Raw genomic sequence first — 13,443 nt, forward strand, 5'->3', positions numbered from 1 at the left:
ATCTTTCTTTTAATTATTGGATCCTTGACTCAGACCACCATTTTAGGAAGTGCCCAAGTCCTGCTCATTTCACTCATTTCCTCCCTTGATCATTTTGGACGTTTCTATTTCCTCCTCAGCAGACTTCCTCCAGCTCCCTGTTTTCCAGCTCTTCCCATAAAACTCTCTGATAACAAGGACTGTCTTTTTTGCTTTTATTTGTATCCCCCATGTTTAGCACAGTGTCTGATATGTAGTAAATGCTTAATAAAAACTCTATCTATTTATAATCATCATCATCTATCCATTCTTTCCCTGTATCTATCCATCTGTCTATCCATTCCTCTGTGGAAGGGAAATATCTATCCATTCATACATCTATCTTTCTATCTATCTTATCTATCTCTATCTATCTATCTATCTATCTATCTATCTATCTATCTATCTATCTATCTGTTGTTAAAGACCATGCCTGGGTGAAGGGGCAGGTCAATTCACTGACAGCCTCCACAGCTGTGAATCATAAACTTGAAAAGTTGCAAAGCAGCCTTTGCTGCCACAGGTGTTGCTTGTGGATTGGGAATGAAATAAATTAGAGGCAGAGGGAAGAGGAGAGGGGTCGGAGAACAGCAACTGCTTCTCAGTCTCCTTGTGTCATCATCATCCTTTCACAAGAAGAGATAACAATTCCAGGTACTGGTGTCTGGATTCTGGAAACCACAAGAGCAGCAGATAAATCTGTCTCTTAGAATCACTGGTTTCCTTCTTTATAAAGGCTTTCTTGTATCCCTTTTCTTCATGGCATCTTCTCCACAAAACTATCTTGTATTCATTTAGCATATATTATCTATATACTTATATATTCATATTTATGATCTCATTCCCTGGCTTCTTTCCCCCTCCTTTCTCCTCTCCATACTTCCCCACCCCCCTAATCCTAAGAATGTGAATTTTTTGAGACCAGGGACCATTTAACTTTTGTCCTTAGATTTTTCTGTTCTTGGCATAGTGCTTTCACTTAATCAATGCTTATTGATTGATTGTTGGAAACACCACACAACTCTTTACTTCACTCAACCCTTTGTGATACATGTCCTCATAGAGCTGAGTATGTGGCCTTGGTGGTACTTTTGCTGCTGTTGGGTCCGTTCTTCCTGATTCGAGGTGAAGGAGTTTGAATATAGATATTAGGATGAGCTACTAGGAGGCCCAGGGACACAATTCATTTTAGGTTTTGTGGTTGACTAGTCCAGCAACAATATGGAGAATATCCACATATGGATAATTAAGTTAACTCTTTTTTTTTTTTTTTTTGTCTTTACATCTCCGGTCCCCAGCACAGTGAGTGTTACAGAGGTGGCACATAAAAATGCTTGTGGATTCATTCATCTCAGAAATAGTTCAAATCATTGATTTTCCCTGGCAAGTATTACTTTCTAGTTTTCTTTTTATACAGTAGTACAGAATAAATAATAAATGATGAATCCATTTGACATGATTTTAGCACTGCCAAGCACTGTGTTAATTGCTGAGAATACAAAAAGAACAAAAACACAGTTTCTAACCTTCAAGGAGCTCCCATTGTTTCAATTTTTTCTGTTATCAAGCATTTTTTTAAACATTGTTTTCCACATATTATTGTTCTGTAAGAAACGGCCAGCAGGATGATGTCAGAGAGGCTTGGAGAGACTTACATGAACTGCTAAGTGAAATGCGCAGGACCAGGAGATCATTATACATGGCAACAAGACTATATAACGATCAATTCTGATGAATGTGGCTCTTCAACAATGAGGTGATTCAAACCAGTTCCACTTATGCAGTGACGAAGAGAGCCATCTACACTCAGAGAGAATTTGGGAAATGAGTGTGGACCCCAACATGGCATTCTCACTCTGTTGTTATTTGCTTGCATTTTGTTTTCTTTCTCACTTTTTCTTTTTCTTCCTTCTTGATCTGATTTTTCTTGTGCAGCAAGATAACTGTATAAATAGGTATACATATATTGGATTTAACATGTATTTTAACATATTTAACATGTATGGGACTACCTGTCAGCCAGGGGAGGGAGTGGGGGAAGGAGGGGAAAATTTGGAACAAAAGGTTTAGCAAGGGTCAATGTTGAAAAAATTACCCCTGCATATGTTTTGTAAATAAAAAAGCTTTAATAAAAATAATTCTGAAAAATTATTTTCCACCTCTGCCATTCACTGAGGGGGGAAAAAAGAAATAAAGGCAGGAGAAAAGAAAGACAGACAGACAGAGGGAAAGAAGGAGATAGGGGATGGGGGGGGGGAAGAAAAAAGGAAAGGAAGGAAGAGAGAGAATGCATAATGTATTATGAAAGCACAGCCAAACAAAACAAATTCTCACACTGGTCACATCCAAAATGCATTTCTTATTCTATATCTATAAACTAAGATAAACTTAGTTTATCATCACTCTTATGAGGTGGACAGTGTTCTTCTTTATCAGTTCTCTGGAGCCATGATTGATTCTTTAGTTTAAAACAGTTCCCAAGTCTCAGAATTGTTCATTTTTGTCATGTTGGTGTATATAAATTATTCTGGTGCTGCTCACTTCACTCTGCCTCAATTCCTAGAAGACTTCCCATGACTCTTTGAAACCATCTCTTCTTTCCTTATAGCATATTAATATATCACATAGCATTAATTTGCCAGAAATTATTCAACCATTTCTCAATTAATGGGCATGCCCTTGATTTCTAATTTTTTGCAATGTTTCTTTGATCTCCTAGAGTCCAAGCAGTAGTTTAGGTGGCTCTAATGGCTTGTATTGTTTAGTCATTTTTGGAGTAGAGTTCCTACTTTCCTTCCAGAATGTTTGTTCCCTTCCAGATTCAATTCAGACATCCAACACTACTTTTCCTGTTTAGCAAATTGCCACCAACAAATTGCCATATCAATGTACATGTTTTTCTAAAATCCTTCCAACATTTTTCATTTTCTTTTTTGTCAGCTTTGCCAAACTGTAAAGTCACCTGAATTTGTATTTCTCTAATGATTTGTGATTTGGAGCATTTTTTAAATAGGGCTATAAATAGGCTATGAGATCAAATTCTAAAAACATGAAAACGACAGTGTGTATGTAAGAGAGATATAGTGTAAGAGAGAGGTAATCTCAGAAGGAAAAAACATTATTTATCTTTTGTTTTCATTCAGATCCTCACTCAATCTATCATCAGGTGTGAGGTTTCTTAAAATGATATATAGAATTACCTCCCCATGGCAGCAGTGAATCATTAATACAGCAATGTATATAAAGAAAGGAGGTAGGTCAGACTGAAGCAACCCTTCCCATCAGTCTAAAAAATGAGGCTCTCTTGGGTATGAAGATATGGGCATGAAAGTTTGAATCAAATAGGCCAGCTGGGTAACTTTTAAATTACTTTTTGAATCAGGTTTTCACAGTGTGGATTCATCATTTTTTTTGAAGTGTTATTTCACACCCAAATTAAGAGACATTCCATAATTTTATATAAATAGTGGTTGTGGAATCTATTTATTTTCTCTATGGCACTGTGACAGCTAGATGGGTCAATGGATAGAGCATCAGGCTTGCAGTCAGGAAAACTCATCTTCCTGAGTTCAAATTTGCTGTCAGACACTAGTGTCACCCTGCGTAGGCACTTAACATTGTTTGTCTCAGTTTCCTCTTCTATAAAATGAACTAGAGGTCAAAATGGAAAACCATTCAATAGCTTAGCTAAGAAAACTCTAAATAGGGTCACAAAGAGCCAGATATGAACAATTATCCTGGAATATAGGTTAATAATAATAGCAGTTATTAAAATATATTGATTTAAGATTTACAAAGTGCTTTATAAATATTATGTCCATTTGAGCCTTACAATAATTCTGGAAAGTAAGATGAGATATCCTTTCTTTGAAGTTGAGGAAACTGAAGCAGATAAAAGTTAGGTGATTTGCCTAACCTCACACAGTCTGGAAGTATCTGGGGATAGATTTGAACTCAGATCTTCTTGCCCAGTATGTTATCTACTATGATGTGTAGCTACCTTGTCAATTAATGGCTTTTATCTAGATTATCTCTGAGGTAACTGTTAGCTCTGTAGTTTAGAACTAAAAAAAAGGAAATTTAATCTTAAGAGGTTAAATAACTTCCCCAAAGTGATGTAGGTAATCAACCACAGAGCAGAAATTGTAATCTAGAACCTCTGACTCTAAACCCATTATTCTTTTAGCCACATAATTCTGCCTCCTAGATTCTGGTCAGCAATCTAACCAACTTGCTCTGAGCAAATCCTTTCACCTTTCCTGGATTCCCTTTCTTCATCTGACAAATAAGAGGAACTTTAAAGGCCTATTCCATCTCTGAATTTCTGAGCTTTTCTGACAGTGACTGTAGCTCTGCTTCTTTAGCACCTTATTATTCTCTCCAGTATCCCAAGGCTCTGGATGATTCTCAGAGGGAAGCAGATTCTGGGATTTTTCCACCATAAAGCTCTGGGTAATCCTGTTAATTTCTTCAGCACAGAGGACATTATAAAAGAAAGATGACTATAATTTATGACTTTATTTGAGGAATTTCTGGGTAGATTGGTTATGCCACGATTGGTGCAAGTTGGATGCTATGCTTAACTGTCACTGGGAACTTGCCACAGATCTGGAGATTCAATGAATACCGAGTCCAAGAGTCTCTGTTCACTTTCCTAGGTCCCCTGAATAATACTGCAGGAGCCCTCCCTTCTTCCTCCTCTTCAGTATTTTATAAACCAAATTTTCTAGCATAGAAGAATGGACAAGGAAAAGAGAAGGAAGAAAGAAACCTAATGATGCTTATTTGAATATTTACTTTAATTATTCATATATTGAAGCTACAATGGTCCATATGTTGCCTGTCTGTATTCATTGGGTACAAAAGAGAAATAAACCTGAGAAAAGAAGTCACTTCAAGGGGTGGGGGCAGAGCCAAGATGATTGTAGCAATTAATATATCCTAATATTTTTATTAATCTATCCTATACTGTGAACTCAACAGGTAGGTACAGGTAGATCTGGGAAGGCTGTTTTCCTTCTGATAAGGAAAAGCAAAATCAATTGATTAATTAATGAAAGCTCGGGCTTTGAGAGCCCTCTACTGGCCAGAGGTGATGTTAAAACCTCCTGAAAGGTAGAGAGTTTTTCTTCATCCTGAGTTGCTTAAATTGAACTTAGTGGCTCCCCCTGCTAGCTGATGCAGATATTGTACTCTGATTTACTTTATAACCTTTAACTGGATTTTAATGTACATGCTCGCTGTTTCTTTTTATGTTCCAAGAGGACAGCTCTGAGCAAGTCAAGCAAATGTCACATAATCTTTAGAAAGGAACTTGTGTGTTGACAGCTGTCTGCTTGGGGAATTTAAATTCATTCTTCCAAATTTTAGTCCACTAATCTTCATTAAAAACTAAACAACTCTATGATGTGTTTATGAAATTTATCCTAAATTACTTATAAAAAATAACTGCTTGATGTGAATTTCCCATAAGCATAGATCTTCTTTACTTTGATGTGCTTGAAGGCAAATTGTGTGTCTCTGAAAGTGAACTTTTATTTGGCTTGGTAGGTGGCTCCTGCTTCTCTGTGCTATAAAAATAGCAAATAATTACAAAATGTTTGAAGGTTTACAGAATGTTTTCCTTACAACTCTTGTACAGCCCGTACAAGATTAAATGGGTGAGACGGACTTTCCTTGGTCATGTAGCTAGCAAATGGCAAAATTGGGTCCTGTCACTCTAAATCCATAGCTAAGTGACCTTAGACAAGTATGTTAACTTCCTTCTGTCTCAGCTTTCTCATCTGTAAAATGGGGATAATAGCACCTACCTTATAGAGTTGTGAGGATCAAATGAGATAATATATGTATAGTATGTAGCATGGTGCTTGGTACATAATTGACACAATAATTGCTTGCTCCCTTTCCTTTTTCTTATCCCATAGTTGACTAGGACAATTACAAAATTACATAGGTATCAGGATATGCTATACCATGTCATCAAATACATGTCACTTTCCCATTCAGTAAGGTCTCTCTAGGATTAAGTACAAACACATCTGTCTTACATTTAAAGCCCTTTACAGCTTGATTTTAGCCTATCTTTCCAGGATTGTTAGAAAGTATTCCCTTTTGGGCCAAGCAGACTGGCTTAAAATTTTTTTTGACTGTTTTTCACACATGGCATTCTGTCTCTCATCTCTGTGCCTTGTCTTCCCATGCTTTGAATGTATTCCCTCCTCATATATCTGTCCTTCCTTCCGGAAGAGGACTATGACATAAGGGAATGATGTTTCCCTTAGAATTAATTCCTTCAAAGCTCAGCTCAAGTACCATCTCTCATCCCCCCTCCCAGAAATTGCCTTGTATTTAATATGTGTACACACACACACACACACACACACACACACACCCCTTATGTATTAGGGGACCCAGCACATAGTAGGTGCTTAATAAATGTTTATTGAAAAATAAATTGAAGGTGGTTCTCAGAAAGGGATGAAGGCATATACCTAGCTCCATGTGCTGGGTCCTTTGATAAAGTCTGAGGAAGGAATTGCCTTTCTAAAAAAGAAAGGCAATTAAGAGAGAGGCTGAAGAACAATGGGCTCCTGCTGAGGAAAGTTCTGAAAGAAAAAAGTGATTATACAATACCAGAGTCCATTGTCACTCTTTCCATACTGATGATCGTATTCTGTTAAGAAATCTTGGTGTGTCAAAGACACCTGGAATAGCAGACCGATAAAGACACATTCTCCGATGTCATGGAAAGACAGAACCATTTGCCTATTTACAGAGTAATCCCAGAAAAAGGTCAAGCCTCTACAATTGTTTTTTAGGGAATCAACTGTACTTTCTTGATGAGCCAATAGAAAGTAATGCTGTACAATCAGTTATATAGACGCTGTACAATCAGTTATGTAGAAGAATCTACCATACACCTGTTGCAGAGATATTAACAGAGTAAATAGCTCTACAGATGATTATTTTTATGAGGATGAAATTGGATTTGCATTTCCACCAGACAAAGGGAACTCAATGGAATATTACTCAGCTATATAGAAAAAATTTCTCTTCAGATGATAAGGAAGACTAAACTTTGAGAAAACCCTAAATCAACACGATATCCCGGTTGTAGAGGCTCCTAGGGACCTCAGTATAACCCTGGGAGATTGTGAGCCTAAATAAAATCAGAAGTGAGAAGGATGATTGCCAATGATCTACAAGCTGAGGGTGATGTGGTAGAAGTGGCAAGACTGCTTTGCTGGTACCAGAACTAGTTCTGATGCATCATGACAAATTTCAGGCTATTCTTACAGCCAGATGGAATACGTGAAGTATGGATAATATGTATTTTGTGTGTGAATACAAAATATTTTGTTATTTCTTTCACTGTATTATGCATTATAACTAATGAATTATGTTTCTTTATTGTAAATGAAGGGTTGATATGGATGCTGGTATGCAATATTTGATATACATTGTGTCTATATGCTTCTTTGATATATATTACTACATAATAATAATAAACATTATAGAAATGTTATAAAAATTGCAAAATGTTTTACCCATTATTTTGATCCTTGTAACCTTGTGAAGAAAATGTTTTTGTTATTTTTTCTCACTTTTTTTGGCAAGACAATTGACTTGCCTGGGATCACACAGCTATAATTGCCTGAGATAGGATTTGAATTTGGGTTTTTCTGTCTCTTAATAAATGTGTCACCTACCTGCTTTTCTCATGTACATATGGCCTATATATTTATTTCATACAACTGTGTTATGTGACTGCATATGATGAATGCCATATTTAAAATTATATTGTACTTTGTACCCAAGTAGTGTGACACAGTAGGAGATGCTCTCTGGAATACTCCTACATATACTGGTTTCTTCCAAGTGATTTACAGGGCCTTCAAATTGTAAACTATGGAACAGATATAGTAATGCTCTCAGTGATCCTTCAGCATAGCTAAAAGGTCAGGAAGTGTGAAAGGATAGATACATTGAACTGTAGAACTGTAAAAAGAAGAGCTTCATATGCAAAAAATAATAATAATTCCATACCTTAGAACGGGTCTGAAACTCAAATAACTCAATTCTGTGTCAAGAGACAGCAGAAAAATGAACTTCTTTTAGGGCAAAAGGCATATACCTTACTTTGTCCCAAGCGATTGGAACAGAAAACCTCAATAGGAATCCGACTAAATCGGGACTAATATTCCATAAGCCAAGGAAGTGGGATTGTGGGAACTGGCCCAGAACCAGGTAGGGATGCAAATCAGAAAGAATAGACTTCTTCCTCTTGGAGGGGACAACTTCCTGCCTGAAGATGACAAATATCTGAGCTGAGGCTCTTGATGGAGTCAGAAAAGAGAGACTCCTGCCAATTCTAGGTTAAAGATCACAGTAGAATGAAAGATGGAAAAGGTTATACAGCATTTAAACTAAAAAGGATATAGATCCAGCCAAGTGAATGGCTGTAGGTGGTGAAAGACTGATGCTGCCCAATGAAAAGTGGTTCCAGGGAGATCAGCAGATTAATCCAGCTAGTGGAGACACTGCTGCACCTGAGAAGAGCAAGTGGTCACATGACCTGCTTGATCATCTCCATGGTGGGTTGACTTGTCTACCTGAGACCAGCCGTTCTCTGCAAGAAGCAGGTTCGGCTGTACAATGGCTACATTTGACTGTCCTTGATACCATTGCCACAATGACCAGAAAGAGAATCCTCCAGACAAAGAAAGTATATTGGGTCCCTGGCATTCCAAAGTCCTGACTTGTTTTGGCAATGTGTATTCCATACATGTAGATCTCACCATCCTTATTCTTTAAACCTGTGACCACACTGCCCCTCATGGATGCTGTGTGCATTTGTGGGAGAGTGTCCCCCAGGTTTTGAGGGAAGTGCTTTATAATTACTGTTCTTGCTATGCCTTTTGAATAAATGTATTTGCTGAGTCTATCTGCCATTTATCAAAGAGGAATGCACATCTAGGGATTTATGAGCTATAAAGTAGGAAAACAGCCATCCACAGCTTTATCTCCTTGAACCTTGGGAAGGAAGGGAGGAACAAGCATGTATTAAGTGCCTACTGTGTGCTAAGGGGCTTTAGAAATATCTTATTTGATTCTTACAACAATCCTGAGAAACAGGTGCAATTATTATTCCCTGCTTTCCAATTGAAGAAACAGAGGCAGACAACAGCAGCTTTCCCAGGATCATACAGCTAGTAAACTTCTAAAGCCAGATTCAAATTCCTTTTTTTTTTTTTTTGTTCAGTTGTTTTAATTCTGTCTGACTCTGTTACTCTTTTTTTTTTTTTTTTTTTTTTGCAAATAAAATGGAATGGTTTGCCATTTCCTTCTCTAGTTCATTACACAGATGAGAAAATGGAGGTAAACAGACTAAAGTGATTTGCCCATGGTCAGCTAGGGAATACCTGAAGCCACATTTGAACTCCAAACTTCCTGACTCCAGATGGAACTCTATCCACTGGACTATCTCAATAGCCTATTTATGTTAGATTCAAACACCGGTGATCTTGTTTTCAGACCCAATTTTTTTTTGTTGTTGTTGTGCCAATTGGTTGCTCTCTTCCTCTGAGGGCTTAATCTGCCAGTGCTAATGTGGATTGGGGAGGGCACCCAGATAAGGTTTTATACTTCCATTTCACTACAGCTATCTATCTTTTCGTTATCCCTGTCTCAATCTTTCTAACTTATTCATCTTCACTATGACTTCCCATTACAAAATCATGCTGGGTTCTCCTTTCTTCAAACACCTTACATCAGTCCCTTTCCCCCATGCCTTCCTATCTTTCTACTTTATTGAAAAAGCAGATTCTCTAATTCATGAGTATCCATTTTTCTCTATCCTATATTTGAAAACCCTTGAGCATCTTCCCCCATTCTTTCTTCTTTTGCTCCAGTCTCTGACAAAGAGGGATACTTCCCTCTTTCTGGACACCTCACCCCTCCCACCCTTCTATATTTTCCTACAGTGTATGCCTTTGATCTTCCCCATTTTCAATATTTCTTGATTTATTGGTTTTTTGACTTCTGCTCACAAATATGCCTTTTATTAAAAACCCTTTTCTTGATTCTATCATCCCCTCAAGATATCAACATCCTAGCTCTCTCCTCCCTTTTATAGCCAAGCTCCTAGGAAGAAAAGCTGATCATACTCATTATCTCCACTTTCTCTTTTCCCACTTACTTTTTAATTCTTTGAAAGCCAGCCTCACCACTAATTTAGCAGTGATTTTTAATAGCTAAATTCGATGATTTATCCTTTTCTTATTCCTCATCTTTCTTTACCTTTCTGTTGTTTTTGATCCTATTAACCATTCTATTATGATGAATGGGCAGTTAAGTGGCAAAGTGGATAGGATCTGGAATCAGGAAGATGCATCTTCATGAGTTCAAATCCAGCCTCAGACACTTACTAGCTGTGTAACTCTGGGCTTATTAGGTGTGTGACTCTGCACAAGTCACTTAACCCTGTTTGCCTCAGTTTCCTCTTCTGGCAATGAACTGGAGAAAGAAATGGCAAACTATTTCAATATATTTTCCATGAAAACCCCAATTGGGTTATGAAAACTCATGAACAATTATGCTAAATAAGCTCTCCCGTTCTCCTCCAACTGTATCTTCTCAATCTTTTTTTCTGGATCAATTATGTCCATCTTCCTATCAGATATATCCCAGGGCTCTATCTAAGATCTAAGATAAGAGCTATCTAAGACTATTTTTTTTTCCTTGGTGAATTCTTCAGTTCTCATGGATTTGTCATTTCTATGTAAATGAACACCAGATCTAAACATCTAGCCATAATCACCTTCCTGAGTTCTAGTCAGCATCACCAATTACCTATTGGAGATTTCCAATTGGATATCTTTTACATACCTCCAAACTGTCACATCCAAAATAGATCTCATGATCTTTACCTTCCCCCAATCCAAACTACACCTTCTCCTCCTACATTCCCTATTTCTGTTGAGGGCATTTAACATCCTTCTAGCTATCCAACTTCCTAATCTTAGCATCATCTTCCTTCTCCCTTACCTCCCACAATCCTCACTTGCCAAGTGTAGGATAAAATTCAAAATTCTCTGTTTGGCATTTAAAGGCCTTTATGAGCTGATTCTAGGTTATATCTTTCTAGGTTTACTACTTCATCCCTCTTCATGCCCAGTGTTCCAGCCAAATTGACCTATTTGCTCTTCCAGCATCCCCTCTCACCTCCATTCTTACAGAACCTACTATATTGTTCATGCTCAGGCTAGGGGCTCCCATGCCCAGAATGCCTTGCCTCCCATCTCCTTATCTATCCACATTCAGAATTTCTGGCTTTCACTGAAATCAATTCATGTGTTCACTCCTAGGAGAAGCTTTTCTTGATTCTTCTAGTCTTCAAGGATCTTTCTGTCCTCATATTGTCGTGTATATTTACCTGTGTCCAGAATGTGCCTCCTCTGAGGGACAGTTTGGTCTAGTGGAGAGAGAGCTTGCTCGCTGATGGCTGTGGGACCCTGAGCTAGTAACTAGCCTGTCAGGATGACAGGCGTTTCCCTTGTCCACAAAATCTGCGGTCTGATCCGGATCCCGTCAGTGGAATGGGTATCCCTTGGCTTTTAGTCTTGTATCCCCAAGCCTGGTGTCTGGCACATAGGAGGCACTGGAAAAAGACTTATTGGACTGGATTATTTTCTGTTTTCTCCCATCGTGCTTACTTAGCACGGTGCTTTGTATAAAGCGGTCGCTAAATAAATATTTGTCTGTTCGACTTAGAGATTCCTCGGGCTTCTTCATGTGTAAAATGAGAGGAGAAAGCCAAGCTGGCTTCTTCCCTGGGAGACGTGACAGCTCGGGGAATATGTCTGCAAAGCATTTGTCCCATCAGGGCTGACCGGCTCTGGGGCTGCTCCGTTCGTCCCGCAGAACGGCCCTTGGCTACCTCTTACCTGGAACGGGAGGCCTCCTCTTGGGCTAGTCCCAATCAAGAATTATGAGGGAAAGAAATAGAAGCAAGACACCTTGCAGCCAAAAAAGGAGAGCCCAGAAGGGGGCCTCCTTGCCTCGGCTGTTTGGAAGAGCTGGGAGGGATGCGTGCCTGTGGGAGTGTGTGTGTGCGTGCGTGTGTCTCTCTGTGTGTGTTATACAGAGAGAGAGAGGAAGAGAGAGGGAGAGAGAGAGAGAGAGAGAGGGAAAGAGAGAGAGAGAGAGAGAGAGAGAGAGGAGAGAGAGAGAGAGAGAGAGAGAGAGCGAGCGTGGGAAGGGGAGGGGGGGGGTGGCGCGCGCCTCTCTTTCCTCCCTTTCCTCGCTGGCTCTGGTCGCTACGTGATTTCTTTGTCAATGAAGAGCCGCTTCTCAGCTGCAATAGCATTCACAGCCCCAGAGCGTGAGCCCGAGAACGAGCGGGAGCGGGAGCCCGAGCCTGAGCCCGAGTGACAGGCCGGAGGGCCGGAGAGACAGCCTCGCCAGCCCGCGCTCCCAGCCCCAGCCCCAGCCCGCATTGGCCGCCGAGGCGCCAGGCAGGAGCCCCGGCGGAGCCCCAGCCTGCCTTCCTCGCCTACGTCCCCGAGTGGCGCCCGCTCCCTGGACAGAGCCCCGGGGCCGCCACCCTCGCGCTGCCCACGGTGCGCCGGATCGCGGGGGCCCGCCGGGTGCGGAAGGAGGATCCGGAGCCCGCGGCGGCGGCGGCGGCAGCGTGGGAACCCCGGCTTGCGGCCGGGGAGGACGCGGTGGTGCTCGGGCGCCTGGCTGCTGCCCGCGCCCCCGGGCGCGCTGAAGCTTTGGGCGGCTCGAGCTCGGCGCAGCGCCCTCCTGCAGCGGCCACTCCAGCCTCGGGGCCATGGCCCGAGATGCCCCGTGAGCTGGCCGGTCCGGGGCGCGGACGTCGGGCGAAAAGACGAGGCTCTGCGGGTCCGGGAGGTCGAGGACCGGGAGGCGGCTGAGGCTGCGGCGGCTGGCATTGATGTGGGAGCTGCCCCAATGGCTCCTCAGGGCCAAAGGGGCGCGGGGCCCGGGGCGCACGGGGCCAGGCGGGCCGCGAGCGGCCCCAAGAGAGCTCGGGGCAGCCCGAGGCCGGCGGCCAGGGCTGCACCTCCCACGCCTCGGCTGCCGCCGCCGTCGCCGCCGCTGCTGCCACCCCTGCTGCTGCTGTTGCTGCTGCTGCTGGCGCTGGCCGAGCGCGGCCGCGCAGCCGACTCCGGTAAGCATCTCCCGGAGCTGGTCCCGGCTTGCCCGGGGGCCGGCCGGGGCTAGAGGGAAGGAGAGGGGGGAAATCTGGGCAGCCTCGGAGCCGCGGGCTTGCTCCCCTCTGCTTTTGCCCGCAAATCTGCTGCAGGGACCCAACTGCCTGCGGGAGAAAAAGAATGCCACACGCGTGTGTGTGTGTGTGTGTGTGTGTGTGTGTGTGTGCACTCGCGAGTGTATTGCAAT

General features: G+C 41.5%; 1 protein-coding gene across 5 annotated transcripts in view; it reads left to right on the forward strand.

Annotated features, from left to right (window-relative positions):
• Nucleotides 1-12,765: 12,765 nt before the first annotated feature.
• KIAA1549L (KIAA1549 like) overlaps nt 12,766-13,443 on the forward strand; it is a 284,289-nt gene continuing 283,611 nt past the window's right edge. For all 5 annotated transcript variants that reach the window (XM_051967501.1, XM_051967504.1, XM_051967502.1 and 2 more), the window contains exon 1: nt 12,766-13,213. In XM_051967501.1, coding sequence (XP_051823461.1) covers nt 12,994-13,213 — 220 coding nt within the window. In that variant the 5' untranslated portion in view covers nt 12,766-12,993. The remainder of the gene's footprint in view (nt 13,214-13,443) is intronic.

The sequence above is a fragment of the Antechinus flavipes genome, chromosome 6 (assembly GCF_016432865.1).
Source record: "Antechinus flavipes isolate AdamAnt ecotype Samford, QLD, Australia chromosome 6, AdamAnt_v2, whole genome shotgun sequence".
NCBI classification, from domain to species: domain Eukaryota; kingdom Metazoa; phylum Chordata; class Mammalia; order Dasyuromorphia; family Dasyuridae; genus Antechinus; species Antechinus flavipes.